This window comes from Sciurus vulgaris (genome assembly GCF_902686455.1).
Source record: "Sciurus vulgaris genome assembly, chromosome: 14".
NCBI lineage: Eukaryota > Metazoa > Chordata > Mammalia > Rodentia > Sciuridae > Sciurus > Sciurus vulgaris.
The window spans coordinates 27,522,175-27,550,147 of record NC_136475.1 but is presented as its reverse complement, the minus strand read 5'-3'; the positions used below and the strand labels follow the sequence as shown (position 1 = coordinate 27,550,147).

The window sequence follows — 27,973 nt, the reverse complement described above, 5'->3', positions numbered from 1 at the left end:
GCAGCACCCCCCACGCCGGCCCCCCGAGCAGGCTGGCTCCCTCCAGCAGCCCCATCAGCTCAGGCTATGAGCTCAGCACTGGTGGGGGGGTGCTTTCAAACAAAACTCACCCAGACCCACACGCGGCCCCCACCCGCCCACGGGAGGAAAAAACACAACAAAGACATTGTAAAGAGCAGGCCTGGAGGCCCCGGGCCTCAGACACTGGGCCACTGTGTGCTGGGGCCTGGCCTCTCCCCCAGAGGCCCAGCCCCTCCCCCAAAAACAGAAACAAGGAGCAGGGCACCGTTGCTCCAGCAAGGTGGTCGGATGGACTCATAGACACATCCTCTTGACGAGAAGCCAAGAGGAGAGAGAGGCGGCTTCCCACAGAGAGGTGGAGGGAAGGTGGAGGGCCGGGCTCTCACCGTCATCCCCACAGAGGGCTCTCCCCAGGGCTGTGCACTGGGCCAGGGGACTGTGTTTGTATGGGAGCTCTCTGAGGACCACAGACTGCCCTGGAGAGACTCCAGCCACACCACTCAAGGATTCCACCAGAGTCCCCCGTCACAACAGCCACGGAATGCGCCAAGCTCTGGGCTCCAGGCAGGCAATTCTTTTCTTTCCTTTTTTGCGGGGCTGGGGGGTACCAGGGATTGAACCCAGGAGTGCTTAACCACTGAGCCACATTCCCCAGCCCCTTTTTTTATATTTTGTTTTGAGACAAGCTCTCTAAGTTGCTTAAGACCTTGCCTAATTGAGGCTGGCCTTGAACTTGTGATCCTCCTACCTCAGCCTCCCAAGCCTCTGGGATTATAGGTGTGAGCCACCTGCCTGCACCCAACTCCAGGCAGGCAATTCTTTGTCTGTATCCAGTGCCCTGCACCTGGCTGTTTGGGCTGAGCCCTGCGGCTCCAAGGAGGGCCTTCTGCATTCAACACCCTCAAAACTTCCCTGTGGGTCTTTCCACCCCCAGCCCAGACCACCAGTTTGAAAAACAGGATGAGTAGTGTCACACTCTTTGTCCAAAGAGGGAGCTTTGCCCCAGGAAGACCTGCAATCCCCAGTCCAGTACTCCTACAGGCCACACCCATTGGAAGGAGACAATAGGTAGATCACAAGCAATCAAATCAAAACTACTCTACAACAAAACTAAAGAGAAATGATTCAAAATTATAACACTCAGTGTTGGCAAATAGTTGATGAGGTATAAGGTTATTGTCCTTTACTATTGGAAGCAATGCAGCAACCTTCAGAAAAGTATTTGGGACATATGCCCCGTAAAACATAAAACTGTCCAATCCCCCTTTCCCACATTCCTGGGAATCATCCAAATCAGCCAAAAGCTATCTGTACAAAGATGTCCGCTCTAGCGTTATTTATAAGACGTCATTCATTCCATGTACAGTTATGGGTAGTTATCACTGATCTAGGAAGGGGAAGATGAAGGAGACCAACTGCAGCACTTCAGATCATAAAACAGCAATGACACAAGAGTTGGAGCGCAAGGTGGTGTGCAACTTAAGAGTGGAGCACACAGGTGCAAGATACAGGGGTCCCCAGAGTAGCCTGGGGACATCAAGTCAGGCTTCCCGAAGGAGGTCTCCTACCTGAGTCTCAAGAACTAGGGAGGAACCAACACAGACTAGGAGAAAGGTCAGACAAGGGTGTCATGCAGAGACACCAAGGAGCACGGGCGCTTGGGAAACAGGAAGTCGTGGGTCAGGGTGAAAAGAAGGGAGCACCTGGGGTGGGGGCTGAGGGAAGACTGAAGAGCAGATCACCTACGGCCCTGGACTCCTGCTCAGCCGTTTGGGCTGTGTCCTGTAGATGGGAGGTCACCCTCCTCTGGGCACCCAGGGGCCTTAAACAGAATGGACAGGCCCCTTCCCTGCAGCCGCTGCACCTCCTAGGCCACCGTGCGCTGTAAACCTGAGAGCTCCTTCCCAGTCTCTCCTGCTCAGGAACTCTTTTCAGTGAAGCATTTCACAAGCCTCCGATGCATGTTGGAAAACACCTCCTCAGGCTCCTGGGGTAGACTGCCCCTGCCCGAGCCCACCAGCACAAAAAGCCACGCTTAACCAGAGAGGGGGGCTGGAGGACATGACCCGAGTCCAGATGCAGGAAACCCAAAAGCAAGAATTCCTCCACACCACTCAGGACAGAGTCCAGATCCGGGGGAAACTGAAGCCCTGGTCACCAGGCTGCGGCACAGCAGCGGTTCACCGAATGTCACTGTGGCCCGGCTGGGCAGGAACGCCTCTCTCTCAGGTGGCCTCTCAGGACCACCCAGCTACACAGCCTTTCCCTCCCAGGAGCCACGGGGCCAGCAAAGAGGGCCACGGGAGCTTCTGCTCTCCTGACAGACCCCACCCTCCACCATAGGTTAATGAATAATGTGGCTTGGGGAGCCATGTCAGGCCCCATGAGATACTCGAAGAACATTTCTGGGCCCCTCAAGCTAAGGGCCATCTCCTGGAATGTGATAACATGATGGCAGGGCCACAGAGCTGCCACCCGCCCACATGACAGTTTTCCACTGGGGGATGGGGCAAAGCAGAATCCCCTGGGGAGCAACTCCTCAGAGCAGCTTCCTACCGGGTACCCCTTGAGAAACATCAGTCTTCAAAGAAGAGCCACTTGGTTCAGATGCATTCAGGGAAGTCATGCTCCCTCTCCAGAATTCCAGGGGCAGGCAGGGCAGAGCTGGGAGTGATACAGATGTCACCTGTCCTCTCCTGTCACAGTGTTCAGCTCAAGGCAAAGCCAGCATGTACAACGCATGCTGGCCAGGCACCAACAGGCCCATCCCAGTATCCAGAAGAAGCCACTGGAACAAGCAGCATATGACACTGTGCAGGTCTAATCGCTGTACAGAACACAGTTCACACACACAAGCACATGCCACAGCAGTTTCTGTGGGTGCAGAGGCCCCTGCTGGCTACATGGTCAGGCCCCACCTGAAGAGGAATCCCCTAGCTGTCTAGACAGCCACATCTCTACAAAAGCCTCCTTCTCCAGAGCTCAGTATCGTTCAGTGAGTGTTTTCTGGACAACTCCTACATATCCCTCAGCCAGGGAGAAAGAGCGGATACAGCCCCTGCCTCTGGGCAGCCCCAAAGTCCACCACGTAGGGCAAAGGAGAGTCCGTGGGGACACAAGAGACCCAGGTCAGCCTCAGGAGCATGCCCCAAGGAGGGCCCTCTGCCCCAGACAGCAGCAGGCAGCTGGAAGGTGCTACCAGCGACAGACAGAGTTAGACCCTGCCCTGGCCCCAGACATTCCGGATTCACACATGAGTTTCCTCAGAGAAATGCCAGCCGGTGGCCGTGCACAGCCTCGGGCCGCCAGCCGCCCCAGGGTCAGTTCCAGGGGAGAAATTGCTTTGGTTTAGGGTTTGGGAGTGAAAATAAACACTCTGGGTTTTATAGGTTCCCCGTGTTGGCTGCTGTTTTCCTTTCCAGCAGCTGCTCAATCGGGCCTTTCATTCAGAAGCCGGTGGCCTCTGAGGAAGCCCTGGGCAGTGCCCGCAAAGCTCAAGGGATGTTTATCTGGGGGAGGGGGTGGGGCCAGGATGGAAAGTGTGACGTCTCTGCAGGCCAGTGCCAGGCTGACCCTGCCCTGCAGTCCCCGGACTGAGCACTGGCTCCCCATGCTGGTCCCTAGGAGGAGTTCACGACTCCCAGGGTCCTGGGCCAGCCAGGCACACAGAGGACAAGGGGCCCTCCACCTGAGCCCCACCTGCCCACTCACCCACACAAACCCACTGCCTGCACCCTCCCCTTCGTGCCCTCCCCAGGAGGAGAGAAAGCAAGGCTGTGAATTAGCCCACTGCTTATTTCTCAGGCTAAGTTCCAATGGCCAGAACCCGGATGTGCATCCCAGAGTTAGAGGTAGCTGCCGATATCAACCTGCCCCTGGCACAGTCCTCACAGGGTTGAAGCTGTGAGTACTTCCCGGGCACAGTGAGTGCTCAGAAAGTGGTCACTCTTAGGTGCCCAATGCTGCAGGCTCAGGGAAAGACAAAGCCCCTTCCTGGGGGAGGAGGGGGGCTCATGGTCAAAGTGGGAAGGTTGCAACAGAGAGACCACAACTCATCTGTGCAGCAGGTAAGGGCTCTGAGGGGTGCCAGAGAGGAAACCAAGCGCTGTGGAAGGAGAATCAGCTCTGCCTGGGCAAAGGCAGCTGGTTGGGGCCTGAAGGGTGACTAGGAGTTCGCCTGGTTAGGCTGGGGAGGTAATGCACTCTAGGCAGAGAGGATGCTAAATGCAAAATCCAGGCACATGGAAGAGGCTGGCAAACAGGGAAGGCTGATGGGATTGGAGCTAGTGAGCACGAGCCCAAGATGAAACAGGTGAGGTCCGCAGGGGCAGGCTGGCGAGTGGGGTTCCTCTGTCGGGGTCTTTGAAGGTAGAGGAGTGATGTACCCAGGTGTGCCAGGGGCAGTGTGGAAGGGGCTGGGCAAGCCAGGAGGCCACCAAGGGGCAAGGCCAGTGTGATATGACTGTGTGATGCTGAAGAAGAGGGGACAGCTCTGGGCATCAGAAGCCACAGAACTGTGACTGAGGGCTGAGGGCTTCTGGCCCTGGTGATAAGCCCCAGGACCAAGGCAGGAAATGCTAAGGAGCCTGGACCGGGGAGCGGCAGGGCCTCAAGGAGCTGGGTCTGGACGGGAGGAACCAAACAGCCCAATTGCAATCGATGCCATAAAGCAGCTGGAGAAGGAGGACGCTGCTGGAGACCCTGGGGGAGTGGCGGCCTGGGAGCCAGCACCTGAGGGGCTGTCAGGAAAGAGGGGATGGTCAGCCATGCCAAGGGGCTGAGGAGTCAAGCAGGCCGTGGACTGCTGCACTGACGACCAGGAGGCCACAGGACCCCAGCAAACAGCTGCACCCACAACTGAGGCCTCGGGCCACACTCCTGGTTGCCTGCAGGTCTGACTTCTCCGTCTCAGCTCTCAACCCACGGTCCCTGGCACTCCTCCCTCTCTCACACCTACCAGAAAAAGAGTCCTTGTCCATCGCAGGCAGGTCCCGGGCCTGGTACACGTAGCAGCGTAGATGGTAGCGGTTCCCATCTTCACCAATGAAGAAACAGAGAAGCGGATGAGGGGCCAATGGTGTCTAAGATCTGGGGCTCGAGGGGAGGGGAGTCTGCCTCACAAGGGCAGCAGACGGAGGGGCTGACCAGCAGCAGGAGCACAGGCCACTCCTGTGAGCGAGCCTCGCAAGGTTAGGAGGACAATCCCAGCTCAAAGGCAGAACTGAGCGCTGCCTCTCGGGGTCAGGCTGGAGCTGGAGCTGCAGCTGCAGCTGCAGGAGTCGGGAGGGCCAGGAGGAGCTGGAGGAGCAGAGGCCAAACAGGCCGGAGGCACCACAAGGCAGTGCGATGCTCACTCTCACGCTTGACTTGATGCAGTTGCACACACACAGACACACACGGGCACGCACACCAAGAGACACCGATCAGAGAGCATGCAGACTCGGCTCTCCAGAGCCTCCACGCGCACACCTGACCACGTGTTCCATACAAACGGAAGTGTGAGGTTCACACCCACATCATCTCTGTAGGTCCCATGGAGCGCCACTTACAGTCAAAGATGCAGGAGATGGTGGGTCTGTTCACACCGAAGCTCAAGGTGGAGACGGACACAGAATCGTCGCTCCTATCGTCCACCACGCCACCCTGGAGACACAAAACTGGTCATTGCAGATTCTGACCCCAGAGCCCAGGAGAAGTGCGGAAATACCCAGAGAAGTAAGTCGGCAGGGTTAAGACACTTTTCAGCCGATAAAAGCAGTTGGCCCCGATTACACTCAGGGCCGACTCACTAGACGCCAATGTCAAAGCACAGGAGGACTGTGGGAAATTCGCCTGGCCCTCTAGAGAAGACCAGATAAGCCAGGAGGAAATTCCGAGCTGTTCCGGGTTAGAGGTTGACAAAAAAGACTCTTCAGGGAAGAATCAAGTGGAGCTGGCTACTGGGGTGTGCCTAGTGGAGCCGAGGCCGGGAGGCCCTGGGCTGGCATCTCTGCTCCCCCCTGTCCACTCACTGCGTACTTACAGACCGCGCTGGTGCCAGGTGCATATAGGCACCAAGCCAGGTCACAAGCCCTGGAGAAAGGCTGTACTACATGCCCACTGTCTCTCAAAGCTCCCACCGTGCTGAGGGTAAGGAGGACAAAGGATGAGGCCAGGGCTTGGGAGAGCCTGGGGCCAAGGACAGGGACAGAAGCCAGGAGCAGACTGGGCTACGGTCTGGTTCAGAAATCTACCCATCAGTTTACTGTGCATGAAGCCAGTTGGTCAGGCCTGTCGCCTTGTCTTGATTAGCACTGAGGTCGAATCATGGAGCCGTGAGCCATTTTGGGGGACGCCGAGATCAGCCCACCCCCTGGGCCAGATGCCCACCTCCCTGGCACACTACCTCAAGCCCACCTCTCCACCACAGAGAGGCTATTTCCCAGAAGCCCCATGCTGTCTGCTCCCTCTGCGATTTCTCCAATCCTTCTTCCCACCCTCTCCTCAGACTGTCACCTGCTCCATTTCAGAGGTGACAGAGTGAACTGACAAGGTGGCCTGGCCTCTTCCTGGGATGGCCTGCTAGTCCCAGCCAGGTCCACCCAGGCTGGCAGACCCCCACTGTGGCCGGAGCCATTTCCCGGGAAGCTCCCTAGCTCCTGGAGATCCTCCACCCCGCCCCCTCCCCGTGCTCCGAGTATGAGACACTCCTTCCCTTCTGTGCCCCGCTCTCTAAACCCACGGCCGCCTCAGGCCTAGCCCAGACCCCTCATCCCAGAAGCCCCTGGATGCCTGTCCTCCCACCTCTGACCCACCCACCCCAAAGCCAGGACCAGCTTCGTCATCTGCCGTCACCCAGTTCCACAGCATGCACCTTCAGTGCCTCTTACACCTGAGGGGTCAAGTCACACCTCCTCCTGGCCAGGCCCCAGGGACCTGCTTCACCTCCCCATCCCACACTCAGCCCAGCCCTCGGCTTCAGGTGGCCACCTCACAACTGCCCCAGGATCACCTGCTCCCACTGCTTGTTGTCCCCTAGCCAGGCTCCCCATCCTAGGTCACCCTTAGGTTTCCTAGGTCAGGCCTGCCCTGGTCCCTCTGGGTCATAAAGAATTGCATCCTTAGCATGATATTCTCCAATTTCATCCATTTGCCTGCAAATGCCATAATTTTATCATTCTTTATGGCTGAGTAATATTCCATTGTATATATATACCACAGTTTCTTTATCCACTCATGTACAAACAGAGAAACAACATGTATCCCATTTGTTTACAATAAAAAAAAAAAAAAAAAAAAAAAAAAAAATTGCATCCTAAAGGCAGAATCTCCTCTGCCCCTGCACAGGGCCTGCACGGCACCGGGCCGCGTGCCCTCTGCTTTCCCAGGGACTCGCCGCAACAGGTCCTGCTGAAAGTGATTGGCTCTGATTCCCTCCTTTCTGACAGGGAGGTATGCTGCCCCAGCTTCCTTTGGCCACAATCCCAACATGGCTCTAAAACCAGATCACTTGGGCCCCGATTCTGACTGTGTGTCTGCAGGCAATTTGCCTAACTTCTCTGAATCAATCCACTTGTAAATTTGAGAGAAGTCTATGGTACCTATCTCAGAGACACAGCGATTTACAGTTAAAGAAGAGACAAGACAGAGAACATGAGGTTCTTAGTATACCGCCTGGTGCCTAGCAAATGTTCAGTAAACATTAGCTAGTAATGACCTTGGGAAAATAACACACAAGCCTTGTGGGGGAGAGGTGTCATAAGCTGTGCTGTGGCGGTGGTGCTGGGTGGTGTTCACACACCTCATATTTGTATTCTCACAATTATCCCAGGAGGCGGGAAATGTGAACGTTTCAGTGGGGACCCCAGCCCTGGGAGATAGAAGCCTCCCAGTGCCTCTGCACCTGGGGTCTTGCATTTAGGTCCTCTGCCCCCCCACCCCCTGCACACACATGTGGGGTAACAGGGAGGGCTGTCATACCACAGGCAGAAGTCCAAAGCCTCATGCCTGAGGTCCTCCCTCCTGGGCAGCTGTGGCCCCCAGGGTTCCCGCCAGGAGAGGCACGTGGCCTGATGGTGCTACCCTGGCATCAAGTCCAGCAGCTAATGGCTGCCGAGCACCCCTCCTGGCTACAGGGTCTGTGGCTCTGAGGCCAAGCATGGGGACAGACTCCAGGGCTCCCAGCAGGCCATCCAGCATGAGACGCAGGACACCAAGACAAGCAGGTTGGGACACTAGCCAGCCCCGGGGTGCAGCAGGCATCTGGCACTGGAATCTGGCCCCTCCAGCTGCTGGCAATGGGGCCTGGCAGGTCGGGGGATAGGGAGCGGGTTCAGTTGGGGGAGTGTGGAAGGGCCAGAGGTTCTTGTCCCTCCTCCCCAGTCTGGCCACACACAGGTGCCCCACCTGCAGGTAGGGTGCTGGGGGAGCACAGAGTGGTGGTGGGGGTGTCGTCCAGCTCCACAGGCCCCATAAGTCCCCTCTCCCTCAAGGGAACCCACAGGGACCTCCTTGCTTGTGGTGGCTGCCAATGTCCATCCCTCCTCACCTCGCACCTCCTTCAGATGGCCTCCCCTCCTGCCACCCATCAACACCACCCCCACACAGCCTCTGTCTGGGGCTCTGGCAGCACTTTCTGGGTCCCTGTTCAAGGGCCATCAGAAGAGGTGTCCCCTCCCTGGGACTTCCACCACGACTGAGGCCAGGAGCAGGCCTAGCTCAGACCTGGCCCACAGCCGCCCTGCCTGAAGAATAACTCCCAGCTTGCCCTCTGGGAGCGCCTCTCCACCTGGGCCCCTCCACCTGCCCCGCTGCCCCAGGAGGGGCCCGGCCATCCCACGTGGTCACGAGGCCTCTTCCCACCCCCACACCAATGCCACTCACCTACGTCCCTTCCTCCTCCTCTCTCCTGGCTCCAGGAGCCTGATGGAGGTTTCCAGGAAGAAGCATTTCTGGGGAGCAGGGTGGACGCTCACCCAGAGCGCAACAGAGGGACAGTCGTGAGACTCAGTCCCTCCCAGCAGAGCCCCAGCCCCAGCCCCTGGTTCACACTCTGGTCAGAACTCCCCCCACAGGGCAGCCCAACATCTTCACATCCCCTGGCCACTGACCCTTCCCCAAGGGACCTGAGTGACGAGCAACCCCACTATAGCCTGGGAGCCCCTGGCCAGCGGCAGCCTCTGAGCGAGGCCATGCCCCTCCCCACTCCAACGGCAGGGTGCTCCCCGGCCCTCTGTGCCCCAGGCCTCTGTCTGCCCCAGGCTTTCCCTGGCTTTCTCCTCCACGGTCAAGTCCATCTGCGAGATCACGTGAGGATGCATGAGGCACCCCTCCTGAGCACCCACAGCGCCCTGAACTCCCCTGTGATGGCACCCTGCCTTCACTGTGGACGCCTATCTGCTCCTCCGTCTCCTCCACCGACAGCTCCGAGAGGTCTCCTGAGCCCAGATCCAGGCGTCACTGAACATCCGCCCTGGGCCTGGCCTTCCTTCATCCGAGTGGGAAACGGGTTTCACTGCCCAGGTAGACAGTGTCACCTGCCCAGAGAGGCCTTCTCTGACCATCCTGTCCAAATGGCTCCAGTGCACACTGTCACTCCCGCCGCCACGTGCCCCCCCCCCCACCCCACACCGGGCTCTCCACGGACGCTCTGTATGGCTTTTTTTCCCTCACAGATGTCTGACACGTTGACCCGTCTGCTACGGCCTGCCTCATTGGCAGACTGTGAGCTCCCTGCAGGCACTGCTGGGTCCCCAGCGCCTACGCAGGCCTGGCACAGAGGCCCAAGGGAATCGGTTCCCCAACTGGGGCATGAAGTCCAAGGCGAGCTCCCCACCCTGCCACGTACTGCCCCCTCATCACACAGCCACCCTTTAGCTGGAGGAGAGTCTAGAGCTCAGGGAACTTCCTTAGGGGAGGAACTCAGAGCCCGGGTCAGAGGTGAGAAGAGAAAGTGGAGGCCCGGAGGCCCTGGGTCCCACGCCCAGGCCTGAAGAAGGAAGAGAAGGGGTGGAGTGGTTGGTGGGACGGAGGGCACGGCCTCCGTGTGTAAATCCAGGGCTATTTAAGAGTCCCCACAGCCTTCCAGGAAGACAGCACGGGACGACCGCCTCCGAAGTAGAGGCCGAAGCCAAGGCACACCGAGGCAAAGCAAGGGGACGGCGGCAGTCCCGCGGTCACAGAGCGGCCAGCAGAAGTGGAATAGAATTCGCAATCAGCATCGACCCGGCACTGCGGAGAGGAAACCTAGGCGACAGACTCATCTTACAGACCCTGACGCCCACACAGGGGAAAGGCCCAGGCTGCCCGCGGCCCCAGGAGGGGAGGAGAGGAACTTGCTGGCCTCCGGGTGGAGGAGCAGGAAGGGCAGTGGGCACGGAGGGGAAGTGAAGCTCGGGAAATTGAGGGGCCTGAGACTCCGCTTCCTCGCTGTCAAGAGGTAGTCAGCCCACCTCGCAGGGGGGAAACGCAGGGGCTTGACTTCGGTCCTGTTGAAGAGTGGACTCTTCGTCACAGGGCCACCTAGGTGCTGTGGGATGTTTAGCAGCACGCCTGGCCTCCACCCCACTGGTTTCCCGGAGCTCTCCGGCTACCAGAAATGTCTCCAGACATTGCCAAATGACCCCGGGAGGAGGGGATTGCCCCCAGCTGAGAACCCATAGTAAGAATTAAGTCCAGTGTTATACCTACAGCCCGGGGCAAGATGTGTGGCACTCAGTAAAGGTTACCAGTGGCATCAGTTTAATTTTGCCACCTCTCTAGTCTCATATTAACTTAAACGATGCCCTCTCCTCTGGTCTTCTTTAATGTCTTGAATCCACCATCTTCCTTTTGCCACAGGGCCTTTGCACAGGCTGTCCTCTCCATCCGACACACCCTCTCTGCTGAGCTAACTTGAGCTCTCTTCAGTTCAGTCATCACTGAGACGTGGATACCTCCTTGACTGGCCAGCCTTCAGCAGCAGCCCTTCTCCAACCTCTCCCAGCCTCCCTCCTGCATCTATCCCCCACACACATAGGCAAGGTAGGCACAGTTAGTTAGCACCCACGCCCAGCCCAACATCTGGCACTTAGTAGGGATCCAGTAAAGACAGATCACGTGAAACAAACCACCATCATCCCCCTTCCCTGAACCACGTGTGTAGGGCAGGGACCTAAGGTGCAGGGCAAGAGATGAAAGCCCACACTGGACACACCCTCCCAGCCCAGGGGGCCAGAATCTGACACTTCCCCAGGGAACCAGGACCAGCCTCACTCACGTCCCTGGCGGGGAAGGGCAGGTGGGGCCTTGCGCAGGGACAGCAGCACAGTCCTCAGGGGGCGGGCGGGCTGGAGGAGCCAGTGCTGGCCGGCCCAGGCCGCAGGGAGGCTGCCGCTCTGCCCCCACCTCCACGCCCCTCCCACACACACTCCTGCTGGCCCCAGGGCCAGGGCCAGGGCGTTGGGTTTCCCACAGCCACATTCCTGCCTCCATAGCTCATGCTGGCGACTCCCAGGCTGGGGTTGGCAGCCCCGCGGTCTGTGGCCATGCACTCTGTCCCAGGGCTAGCTGTGTGAGGGATCCTGCTGCTCGCCCCCGGGCCTGGGTGGCCTCCAACCCACTGCTGCCCGGCAGGAGGCCACAGCTCCCTGGAGGAGCCTGAGGTAGGAGGGACTCACCCCTTGGAGGCCCTCAGAGATGTTCCCAGGCTCCCCAGGAGTCCCAGAGCCAAGAACCAAACCCCCCTGAGTCTGTCCAGGCCTCACCTCCAAGCACCTCAGCCAGGAGGAGGTGAGCAGGTTCCAAAGAACGTGCAGCCTATGGAGGGGACTCCTTACCCGCCAAGTCACGTCAAGACCAAGATGGAGTCCTATGGCATGCGTCATCTGTCACACAGGCTGCCCCTCCTTAAAGCCAGGGGCCTTGCCCTAGAAAGGGTCTGGAGGTCAGGAGGACAGGGGGGATACAGAAGGGGTGAGAGTAGAGACAGATGCTGCAAAGGCACAGGCTGGGCCAGGCGCGGTGGTGTACACCTGTAATCCTAGCAAGTCTGAGGCTGAGACGGGAGGATCACGAGTTCAAAGCCAGCCTCAGCAATGGCGAGGCGCTAGGCAACTCAGTGAGACCCTGTCTCTAAATAAAATACAAAAAAGGGCTGGGATGTGGCTCAGTGGTCGAAGGCCCCTGAGTTCAATCCCTGGTACCAAAAAAAAAAAAAAAAAAATGGCGGTAAATACTCAACTTCCTCCTAATCCTACCCTTTGCTATTAGGTCTCCTCCTACAATTAGCACACTTGTGATGAGATCCTCCTGTGCCTGTGCTCCCAGTCTTCCTGTCCATCTCCATGTTCAATGACACCACGCTGCTTAGCTCAAAATCGGCCCTGGCCCTGATAGGGGTGCGTGCACCATAGAAATCAGCAAATGCTCCACACCTGGGCTGGGTGGTCTCACTTTGTTCTGGAGAGCTTGCTGACCAGCCCAGCACCAGCGTGATACTCCAGGCTTCACTTTCCTCACTGTCTCTTCTCTATCAGCTTGACTGGGACATCCAAATAATAGGACAACGTAGGAGAGACACTGTCAACCCTGGGTAACCCAGCTATCATCTGTTAAGATTTTTCATGATCCTTGGGTCAGGAAACACAGCTAGAATAATTATTACTTGTCTTCTCTGTGCCTCAGTTTGCTTATTGGTAAAATGGGATTACCAATAAAACCCATCTCCTAAGACTGAGTAAATAAGATAATATGTCCACAGAGCCCGAGGAGATGGCTAACACATGGTATGTGCCCTTGGACAGGGGTCGACCATCGCTGACCATAAAGGGCCAGGTAGTAAAGACTTTTGCTGTGGACCCTATGGTCTCTGTGACACTGTTCAGCTGCCATTGTAGCAAAAAGCCACCATAAACTGTATGCAAGTGAATGACCACAGGCTGTTGGCCGATGAAGGCTTATTCACAAAAACAGGCAGAAGGCCAGATTTGGCCTGTGGGTCATGGTTCACCATCCCCTCCTCTATAAAGGGAGGTTATTATTTTTGTTGTGTAGTTGTCATTCCTATCTGACAAGTGAGAAAACTGAGGCCCAGAGAGATCAGTCTCTTCCCTGGCATTACCCAGCAAATTAGCTGGCAGAACCAGCCCCCAGGTTTTTTTCCTAACAGCACCTGCTTCCCCATCAGAGCTCAGAGCATCTAAGCCAGGCTCTGGAGCTGCAGAGGACTGAGTGCCAAGTCAGGGCTGTAGGGAACCCACTTCACTGCCCTGAAGCTTGGAGGGAAACCCCACACAGGCCAGCAGCCCAGGCCAACCAAGGAGAAGCCTTTAAAAGAGAGAAAGGACGAGAGGAACGCACAGCTCTCCCTTCCTAATCAGGGCTGATTGCAAACTTAAGTGGAATAGCAGGCAAGGGTGCAACCCCATTTCATTTACAGCTGGAGCCAGTGCTTGGAAGCAGATGCTAAACTCCTTGCAAAACTACCGGCCGGCCCCTGGGGATCTGGGAGCGGAATGAGGAAACCTGGAGAATCCACAATGCCACGTGTGGCTGGCGCAGGCGTGTGTGCGTCCCTCTAGGGTTTCTACATCCCCACATGTGCAGGGTGCAAAGAACACTCTGGCAGGTTTTATCCCGTGCCAGCGTGCCTCGGTAATTAGGACAACTGTATGTCCCGGTTTGTCTGGAACAGTCCCACTTATGCCTGTTTCTCAGCATGATCGTTAATAGTGTCCCAGACGGGACAATAAATTATACAGTCCCCTAGCAATCGTGGCTGCAGACCCTCATGTATAAGGACACACATGGGGACATCTGACACATCTGCCCAACAAAATGTGTTGGCATCCTGTCTGGCAATCGGGTCCCCCAGAGTTCAGCATCCCAATCTGGGCCAGACAGATCTGGAGTCCACACATTTAGAGGACTTGCCCAAATTTCCTTCAGTGTGAGAGAGCCGGGGAGACAGGGAGGAGTGGGGAGCCAGCTATCAAGCCCCACCCCACACTGCTCTAGCACGAGCCCAGGTACAGGACAGGTACAAGAAACCTGGGATGCACAGAGCTGCCTTCCAACAACCCAGTGCCAGCCCCAGCCGCAGGCCCGGGTTACCAAGCACACCCCTCACACCTCCCGAGCACTGCCCTGGCTCAGAGTGCCAGCTCTGGGAACCGTGCCTGGGGAGCAGCCCAGCACACCGCACGGCTCCATCCAGGTTGCAGGCGGACGCCCCCACACACCCCACGGCCCACCCACAGCTGACTTCCTTGTCAGCCAGCTCAAATCTCAAATGACTCCACTGTGGAACCTGCTTCTTCCTGATTCCCTCCCCAGAACTTCCAACTCCCAAGTGCCCTTCCCTGTCCCTGACCCAGGCTGAGGACACCTGTCTTTCTGGGCCCTCTCTACTTCAGGTCAGAACTCAGGCCTCTGCCAACAACTGTAGGCTTTTGGATTGGAGCTCCCTGGGTGGAGGGGAGATGCTCCTCTAGCTGCCCAACTGCCCCAGGGAAACCAAACTGGCTGGCTATAAGATGGGGTGGGGATCAGGCCAAGGGCTGCAGCCAGCTGCTCAGTCACCTGCCACGTCATGTCCTCCCTCCCTAGGACCCGGCCCCAAAGGACCCTCTAGGGATGAGGACAAACACTCGCTCTTATAAAAGTGGCGGGGGTGAAAGTACCGGTGTGGCCAAGGGCCAGGACACATCTGGGGAGAGGGGCAGAAAAACCGGCTGTCTGATCTTGGTTCTGATATTGACCCATGCTGTGCCACAGCCCCTTCTCAGGACTGTCTCCTGCGCTAACATTTGGGCCTCAGAGGTGTTCGAGAGCCGCCCTGTCCGATGACATCACCATCCCGTAACTGCACTGTGCCAGCAAACGTGGCGACTGAGTGTCTAAGGTGTGACTGGTCTGCCTTGGAACTGAATTCTCTATTTTTATTACTTTAGATGTCAATTTAAATAGTCACATGTAACTAGTGACTACTGTATTAGGCAGTGCAGGTCTAGAGCCTCAGTCTCCTCAACTGTAAAATGGGGTTAATCATATAATCCAGCCTGTGTGGTCACCCTGAGGATAGGTTTTGGCACGTGGTTAAATATATTTTAGTAATTCTATCCTCTTTGGCGTCCCAGATCCCCTGGAGAGGTGGATAAAACCCAGGACCTTACACTCCAATTTAGCCATTACATACGTGCACGTGCAAACCATCCACACGCATATGCAGATGGCGCCCGCGCACGCGCGCACACACACGTACAACTTTGCATCCAATCTTAGAAGGCTCCTGCAGCTCCACGGGAGTCTGAGGGCACCTTCAGAATTCGAAAGTTCCTCCCAGCTCTAAAACGCTCCAAGGCTCTGAGCACACGTTGCGGTCGCCTCCTCCCCTCCTGCCTCGGAGGAAACCCTTCCCGACCCTCCTGAGCAGACGCAGGGCTTGGAAAAATCCTTGCGCATGGAGGGCAGGCCCAGGGCAAGGGCGACAGGACAGATTCCGTGAGCTCATCCCGGCAGCCGTCACCAGAGTTCCCAGAGAGGCCGGCCAGTGGCGTCAGGAGGGGGTGACTGGGTGGGAGCCGGCGGTGGTGGCTGCGGCGGCAGCAAGGGGTGTGGGGCGAGAGAGGGAGGCTGGATGGAACGCGCTATAATAGCGGCTTTGTGCTTCGCTTCCCAGCTCCTGGGAACGCCAGGAAGATTATGAAACCCGGTGTCTTTGGGAATGCCAGGATATTAGCTGGAAAAAGAATAATACGAAAATAAAATAATGCTCGGGATGGAGACAGCAGACGATTAGCAGACGGAGCCAGGGCCTCCCGCTCCGCGGAGGGAGCCAGGCTTGGCCCCTGCCGAAGGTTTCAGGGAAAGGCTGCCCGTGCTAATGAGTAGACAGGGCCTGCCTTCCAAGGAGATGTCTTCCAGAAGGGGGCTAGCAAGCCAGGCCCAGCCCGCCGGTGGACACATGGGCCAGGGAAGGGGTAGTAGAAGGCCATGGGCACCACCAGCCCTATCCCTGGGCCCAGACATTCAAGACCATCAGGGGACCCGAAAGGCTACCTAGCCCCCTGGCACCCTCCTTCCCTTCCTCCTTCCCTGCCTCCAGTCTCCTCCTTCCAGAGGTCTCCCCTCATTAGACAGTCACCCTGGAAGGACTCAACCTCCCTCTAGCACCAGGAACCCACTGCTAGTGGGTTTACTGGCACTCATATGTGATCATCTCTTGTCCTAAACACATAGGCGCTCCCTATGGTCCAGATCAGGGAGGCCTTAGAAGATCATTTCTGTCCCATCAGGAGTAGGGAGAACAGGGGCATCTTGTCCTGCCTCCCTATCCAAGATGCTGGCCACACACCTTCTGCCAGGTGTGAACACACCCTGCCTCTCTCAGTGAAATGGAGGCTCTGGGGCCCCACCAGACACTGAATCAGAGTCTGCATTTTAACAAGGTCCCTGGCTGGCCCCTTTGTTCAAGTTGGAGGAGAACTTCTCCAACTCATCACTGTTAATCCTTACCCTGATCCTAGGGTGCAGTTCCTCTCATGAGTGAGGTAACCGAGTCCCTAAACACATGAGTGACCCGTCTACAGTCTGTGGGCAGAGGAGGCAGAATTCAAAGCACACCTGCACACTCAGAAGCACCACCTATCCCACCCATCTTGCACCAGTGCATCAAGAGATACTGGGGCCGGGCACGGGGTGCACACCTGAAATCCCAGCAGCTCAGGAGGCTGAGGCAGGAAGATGGAGAGTTCAAAGCCAGTCTCAGAAAAAGTGAGGCACTAAGCAACTCAGTGAGAACCTGTCTCTAAATAAAAGACAAAATAGGGCTGGGGATGTGGCTCAGTGGTCGAGTGTCCCTGAGTTCAATCCCTGGTAATCCCCCCCGGCCCCCCACCAATAAAAAGAGACATTGGAACTGTGGGCAAAGACCAGCACTCAGGAAAGCAGCTGGGTCCTGGCACCAGAAAACCTGACCATTTGTCCCAAGATGTGGGATGAACTTTAGATCCAGTTCCTTGCTGGATCTTCAGTATGTCCCAGGGCAAGGACAGTGGGGCTCAAGGAAGGTACCCAGACTATCCTGGCAGGAAGCATGTAAAGGGCACTGGGAGAGAGGAGTGTTCATGGGGTAGGAGGATGTGTGCTGGGGCTGATAGGGGCTCAGTACACTCAGAATGTGGTCCAGACAGTGACTGTCCAATGGGCCTGCGGCTCTGTCCAAATGCTGGACACACCTAGGACTTTCCAGAACTCTGTGGTCTTCCCACTCCAGGTATGTGGGATGCACCCTCCCAAACCACTGTCTCCCTCTGTTCTCCACCGAAGCCAAGTTCTCCCGGGACTCAGAGTGCGATGCCCTGGCTTCTCCCACGTATCACAGGCAGGTCGCATTTGAATTGTAATGCACCCCCTCCCCTCTGTTGACTTGACACTTGATTGCGGCGATCCCTCATGACATTTTCTCCCACGTAAAAAATAAAAGAGTTGGTTTCTCTATTTCTGGGAAAGGCTCCCCCATTCTCTCAGTCACTGAGCCATGAAACTTGGCAGTGGGTCCCCAGCCTTCCTCACCTTCCTCCTCCAGGCCTCGCCAGCCCTAGCACCCATCCACACTTCCACCCAGAAGTCTCTGGGCACCTCTGGCCTTGTGCCCCCTCCCTTCCCGGCCCCATCCCCTCCCAGCTGATGCTCAGTCCCCACATTCCTGCCTCCCCGCCCCAGGCTGCCTGGCAGCTGCCAGATCTGTCTTCTTCACACAGCACTACACCGTGTGTGTGTGTGTGTGTGTGTGAGAGAGAGAGAGAGAGAGAGAGAGAGAGAGAGAGAGACCCCAGGGCCAACTGTGAACTCACTGCAGCCCCAGGCCTGGCCCCAGTGGTGCCCCTCCATCTACCTGGTGGAGCCTCTGAGGCCCTTTCATTCTTCCCTCCCAAGCCCTGCCCTTGCATCTCCCTCAGTCCCAGAGGGTCATCTCACCCCTGGACCTCTACCCCAAACTCCTGATGGTCCCTGATGGGCGTCCTCCCTCTCCACCACGACTGGGGTTCCTAAAGCTCAGTCCCCATGAGCACGCCTCTGCTCAGCCTCCACCATGGCTCCCCACAGCCCACGGAAGAGCGCTCAGCCGCTGCCATCCAGAGCTCTTTGCCCAGCACTATTTTCATTCCCTTTCCTTTTCAGAAGCTCCTCTGAAAAGGAGGTGGCACTGTCAATCGCAGAGCAGGACCATGGACCCAGATGGCCAATCAGAAACCTCTATTCCCTGAGGGGCAGGGCCTGGCTCAGGTACATGACCAGGTGAAGCCAGTCACTTGGAGACTTTTACTGCACTTTTGAGACTGCAGCGCTCTGGGGTCTCCAGCTGGGAGGTGGGCTGTGTAGCTGATGTAGCAGGCTTCATGGGCTGTCGAGAGGTCAGCCTTTCCTCGTCGGCATCATCTTTGCCACTGGAGAGACAGCCAGTGTGAGATGAGGCCAAGACAGAGGTGCAAGTCCTGGGGACGCCGCACGGACCTCGATCTCCTGCCACCCTGACACCTCGCCTACCTTCTGTTAAGAGAGCCCATAAGCCCCCCTTTCTCTTTATCCCTTCTGAGCTGAGTCTCTATTTGATGGAAGCAAGTCCTGGCAGAAGCAGACCTGGCCTGACTGAGACCAGGGCCTTCCTCCAGGTCTTTCCCCACCACCCTCATGACCACCCAGTCCCTGCCCAGTGCTGGGCCAGGCCCTTTCTGACTCAAGGCAAAGTGGGTCACCAAACACCAACCCTGCTCCCTCCTACCTTGCTCCTGGGCTGGCCTGAAGACCAGTTCAGCAGCCAGAGAGCCCAGGGCTCTGCTATCTCTCCTCAATCTCCCCAAGACATGGCTCAGGACTTAGAGAGCAGGCTTCCTTTGGAGCCCACCACGACTTCTCTGGCATCATCTGACCACTGGAGGGTTTCTCTCCTCTTTGCTATGGCTGGGCCTGGCTCGCCATCAAGGCCTGAGAATGGCAGACCTCACTGCTCTGCTTGCTCCCCCACGGGGCCACCACCAGCTTTGACTTCTTTCCCTGTGACCACCCCATCACATCCTGGGCCCATCTTGCACTCTCTCTGCCTTTGCGACTGGGCCACACCATGGCTCTGTCATGTCTTCTCTGGCTCATCAGCCAGAGAAGCTGTGGGACCTGCTATCCAGGGTCATGGCCAGAGTCCCCACGGGCAGTCACACAGTCCCAGCGGAACTTCAGAGGGGCGTCGCATCAGGCTTCTCACTTCACCCCTGGGAATCTGCAGGGCAAACGCTGTATACTGCTGGCTCTCAGGGTCCCCACTTGGACTGCCCAGGGTGTGCCTGCTCATCTCTTTTGGGGAGCCCATCGCCCAGACTATGGATAACCTTGAACTGACCCCAGTACCACTGGTTACAGAAGTGAACACGGGGACAAGACAGCCCTCCAGAGACTCGGGTGATTCAGTGCCTCTCTCCCCCACACGCCCTAGAAGCCTATAGGATAGTCTCTGTCTCTGGAGGATGCGTGTGCAACCAAGGACATTCCAGGGTCACCCAACATCTCTAGTTATTCCAGTGACTTGGGGCAAAGCCTCCGCTCCAGCCTCCATGCCAACCAGCCTCTTTAATAAGAGCCAGGTCCCGTGGCAATCAAATGTGAAGGTCCCTCACTCTTGACTACTTACTACTCAAAGAAGCAGCCGGTCTTCCGGCATCAAAAAAGACGCTATTTTATTTTAGGACGACACCCAGACAGGATGACTGAATAATGTCACATCCAAAAAAACCCAACCTGGGGCCTCTGTGCCTCTCCCACATCAGCTCCCCACAGGAAAGCCCTGGGAAAGCAAGCCAGACCCCAGCCAACCCAAGCAGCGCAGCCCCACCTACCAGAGCCCCCTCGAGGGCAAAGACAGCTGCAGGCCCCGTCTTCTCAAGCGGCTCCATGCGGCGGCGCCAACGACGGCGGCGGAAAGCATCCGTCTTGCGGTACTCGAGGTGGAACTTCCAGCCAAAGAGAGAGGCATACTCCCAGCCCTCACCCTCCGCCTCTGCCTGCCTGTGCTGCACGGGAGAAGAGGGCAGCTCAGAGGCCCGTGGCCAGGCTGTGGGGTGTCCCGGATCAGCTGTGCCTTCCTGCCCTCCACGGCTCCCCACCGACTCCTGCAGTTCAGGTGTGAAAACCTGGGAGGACCACCTGGAAGAGGGGGCTTTGAGAAGCTTCTGCAGGAACAAGACCTCAGGTGAGAAAATCAGCAGCGGGAGGAGGCTCAGCGGCTGTGGGCAGAGCCAAGGCGCCCAAGGGGAGGGCGGACCGCAGCAGTGTGGAACCTCTTGGGAATCTCTTGATTGGAATGAGGGGAGGGTTGCATGGACCCAGGGTTTTCTCGTTGTTCCTTTTTCTCCTTCATATTCCAGCTTATAAAAATGGAAGTGTGGGCCTGCAGTTCAGAGGCAGTTCAGAACATCCCATTTCCCCAGCCCAGGCTATTCCTCCCCAGGAGCCAGGATCTAGGTGAGCTGTGCAGGGACCCCTGCACTTCCTCCAAGAGGCTCCTCTCCCAGGCCCAGAGGAAGCCTGGAAGCCTCTCTCCCCAGCTCCTGGGAGAGAGTGGCCTGAGGTGGTCCTCAGACGCCACCTCAGTCTAGGCCACGGGCAGTGACAAGGGTCAGTCCTGGAGGTCAGCTGCATCCCCTCCAGGAAGGATGCTGGTGATAAGGAAGTAGGCAAGGCGAACGGGCCTGGCAGGGCTCCACCTCTGACAACCGGTCCCGTCAGAGAGCACTGTCCGCCTGGCTCGTGACAGCAGGAACAGCTAGTTATCCAAACCCTTCTCCTCCCCAGACCTGGAGACAGTCCTCTTTAGATTCTCAGCTCAAAAGAGAGGAAGGAACCTGGGTCATGCCAAAGGCTACACTTAGACTGGTGAGGCCTGGGTCTTGGGCCAAAATGCAAATGTGCACTTGGGAAGGATGGAGACCAGGAGGATCCACGGGAGGCAGGCACTGAGGCTGTGCAGAACCTGGGCAACTGTGTGACTAGCAAGTGCGTGGGTCACGTGTGCATGTACGTGTGCACTCTGGACCTGTCTGTGTCCTGTGGGACCGGTGCCTGTCCTTGGCAAATGCCGATGGAGCCCATCATCCCTTCACCAGCCCACACACTTGCACCCTGCAATCATGTCAGGCAGTTCCGAGTTCCCAGCAGCTGCCTGCTTGGAGCCTTGCCTACTGCTGAAGGGAGCCACCGTGCTGGGGAGGTCTGTATCCCAGCATGGCCCAGCAGCCCTTAGCCAGTGACGGACAGCTAGGAAGATGCAAGCCCCTCCCCCTTGCATCCAGGTGAGAAGGACTCTGTGGTCAAGAGTGGCCCCTCCCTGAGGCACATCCTTGCCCCTCGCCCTCCTGAGAACACTTTCCTTAAAGCCTAGAGCCAAATTCATGTCATGGATTCTGTTTCTCAGAAGCCAAGCCTACTCCTGGGGTCGCTCTGCACCTGCTGTGGTGCAGGGGAACTCTGTGGGTGAACTCGTGCAGCAGGCATGGCCATGTGGACATGCTCCGGGTCTGTGGGCATCTGCATGCGTAACAGGAGCGATCTGTACATGCACTGGGTGTGATCAGTGTGTGTTTGGTGTGATCTGTGAGCATCTCCAGTGAGTCCCATGTTCCTCTGCATGTCACATGCACGCCTGCATGTGTCTGTGTGCACACAGGTGTCTGCACCTGTACCCCGATTTCCTGCAGCCAGAGGTGTCTCTCCACCCTCCCCTGGCCAGCTCACCCTCTTCAGTGCTTCCATCTGGCTGAGGTCCCTCCTGCGCAAGCGGACCCAGCGCCGCCGGCGGTGTGTGTAGTACATCTTCTCAGCAGGGACCCAGTGCCTCGGCTTCCGGTCCGGGGGGATAGTGATGCTGTACTCCCAGCCTGGGGGAGGGCACCCGTCACTCACTGCCCGATGATTCCCCATCTCTCCTGAGGCCATCTCTTCAACTGGGCATGCTCACAGACTCTGCAGCAGCCAGTGACTCTTGGTCCTAATTGTAACTTGAAGTGGGGGGTGTACTACAGATGAGGTAACCCAGTGTCCCAGGCCAAGGGACTGAGGCACTCAGCAGACCTCACCAGCTCTCCTCGGGCTCACCAGGCTGCACATGCTGCCCACCTTGCTCATCAACCGCCCGGTTGAGGTCTGTGGACCATTCTTCATCTTCCCACTTCCAGCCCAGTGGGCACTCAATGTCATCCTTGGGAAGCACCTTCTCTCCATTCTAGGGACAAATCAGGAAAGGCAAACATGAGAAGATAAAACAGGCTTTAACAGGGCCCCAACAAAGAAGTCCAGATGGAACGGCAGAGCCCCCAGAGACCTGTGTGACTCAGGACTACTATTCTTCTAGAGCACAGAGACTAAGCAGGTGTGAGCAGGGCAGAAGATGCCCCGGCCTTTTCTGAGCCATAGGCCCCTCCTGGGGCTCAAGGAGCAGGTGGGGCAGCTTTCCAAATGTTCTGGACATTTTGTCCAGCCCCTTACCACATCAGTGTAGTTGTCGCTCATGTAGATCCACTGGCCCCCAGGAAGCCGGGTCTGGTTCTCGAATACCTCCTCCACGAAGCTCAGGTGACCAGCATCAGCATCATGGAGCAGGCTATGGGGGAAGCCAGTCAGAGCCTCTGCTGGAGAGGCCCCTGTCCACCCACCACCTCCAGAGAGCACCCCACTTTGGCCAACCAACACGTCAGCCTCAGTACAAGAGAGATGGAGGGAAAGGTGCAGATTGAACAGAGCAAAGGTAGACCAAGGGACCCCTCGTTCATGGCCAAAAGAACATACCACCCGAAGGAAAGAAAGAGAAAGTGGGGCTAGGGCTATAGCTCAATGGTAGAGCACTTGCCTAGTGTGTGTGAGGCACTGGGTTCGATCCTCAGCACCACATAAAAATAAATAAATAAAATAAAGGTACTGTGTCCATCTGCAACTGAAAAAAAAAAAAATTTCCAAAAAAAAAAAAAAAAAGAGAGAGAAAAGGGGACCAAAGGCACCAAAAGCTGGGTGGGTAGTTAAAGCTCAACAGATAGTTGTAGAAATATGAAATATGTTATCTAACTATACACTAAAGATCTGAGTGCTTGTCTGTATATGTCATACTTCAATTTTTAAAAATTTCCAGAACATCAACTAAACAGGAAGAGAGACAAGAGAAGAGACAGAGATGGCCACATGGATGGAGAAGGACCATGTCAACCTGGGAGGGACGACTTGAGCCTGCAACACGGGAAGGAGGAAGAGCCTGTCTATGGTGTCATGGAGGACAAACGTGGGTTCAATAATAAAGGGCCTCCTCAGAGTCAGAGAACTTCCAGAAGGAACGCTGCCTCATGAGCCCCAGGCCTGGGAGAATTCAAGCTGCAGTGCTAGCAACCAGGGTAGGAGAAGGCAAGGGGCTAACAGAGCTGAGGACTTTGAGAGAAAGGGTTGGGGTAGAGGGGGCAGCAGCTGGTGGGCAACCTGGCCCAACCCTCCCAGGACCACCCTGCCCACAGCTCACCAAGACCACCCTACCCACAACTCACGTCTTCTCTGGACACACGAACCAATCTCCAGCCCAGGCCCAGCCAGCAGAGGGGCGGAAGCTGTCTTTGGGTAACTTGATCTTGCCTCTGACATCAGAAAACTTGGGGTAGGTGAGGCCTGTGGTGCCCCAGTTCCCAACCAGGGCCAGCTTGGTCTGGTTCTCATACTGGAGGGAGGAGGAGAAGTAAGTGGTGCTGTGGCAGGTCCGGCAGGTTCAGGGGGAGGTGGGGACCCGCTGGCGGGCACTCACGGTTTCGGCAAAGACGGACAGCTTGCCCTCGGCAAACTGGTTGAACTCCTTCTCATCCACAGAGAGCCCAAACCAGAGCTTGACTCGTATCTGCACAGGCATCCGGGCCCCGGGCACCTTCTCCATTGGATACTGGGCAACAGAGAAGGACAGAAACTGACATTCCCCTTCAGAATCAGGATGTCCCAACTAGGGTGTGGGCTGGGGTCCTCCAGGCCCGGGCATACCAGCTCAACGACCGCACAATGTTGTCCAGCGCCTGTCGGACAACTTAGAATTTCAGGGAAGTGGAATGTATAACTAAGAACCCTTCTCCACCTACCAAAACTCCTTCTCCTCAAAGAAGACTGTGCTGTCCCCACCCAGAGCTCTCCACAGAGAGGGACCATGTCTAGGTCAGGGTCCTTCATCTTCCCCTTCTCTCACAATTCCATTCTCTTCAATCCCGTTCTCTTCAGAATAGCACCATCTTAAGGAACTTTCTGCTACCATGGAAATGGTTTCTATCTGCACCGTCCAATATGGTAGCCACAAGTCCCATGTGGCTCATGAACGCCTGAAACGTGGCTAGTACAACAGAGGGACTAAATATTTTGTTTTATTTGATTTAATTACTATAAATTAAAATAGCCATATGTGGCTACTTTATTAGACAGAACCATTCTAGAATTTGTCTTTAAAGACAACACAATGATACAGGCCTAGAAGAGGAAGAAATTAAGGCCATTTCATTTCATTCTCAGTATTTGATATTTTAGCCAGACCTTAGTGTATCCCTATATTTCCAAGCACTTATCAGCATGTTAACCACCATTTACTGGTCTTCAACTGCTTTTAATCCCGAAACCTTCAGACACTCTGCCAAAATTGAAAAACCACAATAACCCAACCTAAAAAAAAAAAATTATTTTCTATGATTACTTCACCATTTGACTAAAGCCAAAAGTCAGATATGGCCTGAGACGCAAAAGTGTCTCCATCTTAGAATAACAGGGGTCCCCACACAGGAGGTAACACATTAAGTACCTAGGCCTCGTGTGCATGAGCTCATAGGAGTATGTCCTCTGGGACGAGGGAGAGGAATGGGAAGCTCTGTGGGTTCAGAAGAGGACGGGGAGGCCAAGGCAAGAGGTCCCAAGCTGGTGGGGAAGGCCCAGACGCCTGGAGCAGGAGCCAGGCAGGAAAAAGGCACAGGAAGGGGTGCTGGCCAGGCCTGGGCAGCGACCATCTCACATCTCCCAGATCTTCTGCTTCTGTTCACCCTGGTGAAGCCTGGAGGAGCCCCTGATCCCACGTGTCACCCCCTGGAAACCTCCCCATGGCCGATGGCTTCAGCTGTCCTGTCACAGGGGTGGTTAGCTGCCTTTTCCCCTCCAAACCACCAGCCCCAGGGAGATGGCAGGAATGCCTGACCCCCCCTCCCCCACCTACCCCCAGCTCTCTCCCCTGCCCTCCCCCAGACAGGGCCAGCCTGCCTGACCCAAAATAGCAACAGCAAATAAAGAAATGTCTAGTTTGGGGCTCCTCTCCCTCTCTGCTGGTGCTCATTTTTTCCAACTTTGGTTTAAGTTAAGAAACACCAATGTTTTCTTGGTCTCTACTGGCTGCCAACATTTTTGTAGAGCTTGCTCAGGAGCTACTGGCGGGGCTCATAAACTCAGTGGGGAAGACTTCGAGAAACAATTCTGTATCTTTTTTTTTTTTTTTTTTTTTTTTTCCCTTGCTTGGAATCAGGGACATTTTTCAGTTTGCATTTGGCTGTGGCTGCAGGGCCAAGAGGTCAGAGCCAGAACTCAACCTGTCCCAGCAAGGCCACCAGGTGTGCCTCTGTGTCCCCACCTCTACTCTGAGCACACAGCCTTCTCTGGTCAGTCTCCCAAATGGGGCCACTCCTCCATTCCCTCTCCTTTCTGCCCCATGAGCAGAGAACTGGCTTAGAAGGGAGATTCTTGGTCAGGGTTAGAGATTAGGATCACACAAGGGACACACCCCGGATGGCGTATGAGCAGATTAGCGGCAGTCCCTGCCTAATACACCTGCATGCGTGTACACACACACACACACACACACACACACACACACACACACGCCCAATCCTTCCCTCTTGGCAAAGCTGGCTTCTCTTCTGAAGTACCAATGTCCCTATGTGTAGAGACACCCATCCCTGGCCTTGGGTTGGCGAGCAGACACCAATATCCACTGATCACCTAGTTCCAGCAAGATCCATTACCTGGTTGTCTAATTCAGTCCTCCAAACCTGTGAAGTAGACAGCTTTATCCTCACTGCACAGGTGAGAAGAAAGTGGGCAGCTCAGAGAGACTAGGCAACCTGCCGAAGGCCCCACAGAGTCCCAGTCAGCCCTGGAACTCTGTCCACACACTCTGTCCAGCTAAAACCTGTCATCTCCACCCACGCTAGGGGGGAACAAGAATGACTGGCCACTGTATGAAGGGGTCAACTGTAGTCAACAGAGGGCTCTACTCAGTGGGATTCAAGGCTAAGTTCGGTCAACAAGGACTGAGTGGAAGAGATGAGGTGGGGAAGGTTGGAGCAAAGGGGCTTTGGGAAGTTGGACCAGGCTGAGGTGAAGGAGGCAGTTGAGGCTGGGTAGGCCTTGAAGGCAGAGGGAACAGGAAGTGGTAAGCAGTAGGCCTGCATCCTAGCCACTCAGCCTCTAGCAGGGCAGCCTGAACGGCAGCTTCACAGAGGGACCTTCCCCTTGGGCCTGCGTGGCGGATTCCATGTGTTCTGACCTGACCACCAGGCCACAGTCCCCTGATCAAAGCAGCCTTGGCCCTAGGTCCCCACCCAGAGAGGAGGGGAGGTGGCCCCTCCCCAGGCACTAGCTCACCCCCTCACCAAGGCTGGTCAGGACCAAGAGAAGAGTCAAAGGGAGCAGGTTAGGGGCTGGAAGAGGAGGTGAGGAAGGAGAGGGGCAGCCTGGGTGAGACCGAGGGCAGGACTACTGCTCCCTCCGAGGGTTCTGAGTCACAGCACAACTGTTCCCAAGCCCAGACACCAGCTTCCCAGCAGGAAGGACTTGAGCCCTCGTATGGCTCCAGCTGGAGTAGAGGGTGGGAAGTCATGCAGGGTGTGGAGCCCAGGTCTGTGCCAGGATGTGGGAGGCTGGTGGCCAGGGCCTCTCTACCAGGGACCTGCCCTCAAGGGTCAGAGCAGCCTCAGAGATCTGCAAGCCACCCCATGGCCTGGGACCGCGGACTCCTCCCCATTCACTTCCATGACCCCAGGATTCCAGCTCCAACATGTGAACTTTCTAGACTATGTGCATGGATTCTGGGGACTTTGTGGGGGAACAGAGGAAAGGAAAGTTATTTTACCCAAAGACCCTTCTCTTCCAAGACCAGAACCCCAGGTCCAGAACAGGAACAGGAGGGGGATGAAGAAGGAGGAAAGCCTTGAATTGAGAAATATAACCTGGACCTGGAGAGAAGAAAACTCACTTTCAAAAAGATGGTCTGCAGCTTCCCACAATTCTTGCCACAGTAGTTGGCCCCGCGCCGGGAGAAGAGGACTTCGTGGGCGGGCACCCGCTGGTAGGCCACACGCTTGTCTCCCTGCAGCATCCAGATGATGATGTCCGGCAGACTGTTCTGGGGCTGGAGAGAAGGTGGCAGTCAGGGTGGCCACGGTGACTGCCCAGGCCCACGCCTCACAGTGCCACAGCACGGTGAGCTGACCTCTGACTCAGAGGCCACAAAGGACTCTCCTCAGCAGCTTCCATCCACACGCCACCCACTCCTCATAAACTTCCCCTTGGCCTCCAGGGCTGGCTGAGCCTCCAGTGGCTCTGATCCCCCAGTGGATAGGGCATGAGGCTGCCCCCGGCTCACACAAGAAGCAGAACACAGGTTTCCAGGAAGAGACACTCTTGCCTAGAGCCAGAGTTTCCGTTCTTACATCCCAACTACTGGGTAGAGGTTCTCAGGGGGTGAACATTACCCTTAAGAGACCAGACCCCGCTCCTCCGCCCACAGAGCGGACGCAACTCCGCGGAAGGTGCACTTCTTCCCAAAGGACACTCCTCCCTCTGACAGGGGACCCTTGAGGCCTGGAGACACTGGTCTCTGACAGTGGGGACTAGCCTGGAACAGAAGTGCCAGGCCCTGAGCCCTCAAGGCTTCTAGCAATGAGTGACAACTGCCCCCACT

The 27,973-nt window shown here is 56.5% G+C and overlaps 1 protein-coding gene across 18 annotated transcripts in view; it reads right to left on the bottom strand.

Annotated features, from left to right (window-relative positions):
- Positions 1-27,973, bottom strand: part of DYSF (dysferlin) — a 209,162-nt gene that overhangs the window by 80,069 nt on the left and 101,120 nt on the right. For all 18 annotated transcript variants that reach the window (XM_079111422.1, XM_079111420.1, XM_079111409.1 and 15 more), the window contains 9 exons: positions 27,266-27,421; positions 23,804-23,935; positions 23,553-23,719; positions 22,513-22,627; positions 22,144-22,249; positions 21,763-21,905; positions 19,869-20,042; positions 5,571-5,664; positions 4,979-5,056 (listed from right to left, as the gene is read on the bottom strand). In XM_079111422.1, the coding sequence (XP_078967548.1) occupies positions 4,979-5,056; positions 5,571-5,664; positions 19,869-20,042; positions 21,763-21,905; positions 22,144-22,249; positions 22,513-22,627; positions 23,553-23,719; positions 23,804-23,935; positions 27,266-27,421 (1,165 nt within the window). The remainder of the gene's footprint in view (positions 1-4,978; positions 5,057-5,570; positions 5,665-19,868; positions 20,043-21,762; positions 21,906-22,143; positions 22,250-22,512; positions 22,628-23,552; positions 23,720-23,803; positions 23,936-27,265; positions 27,422-27,973) is intronic.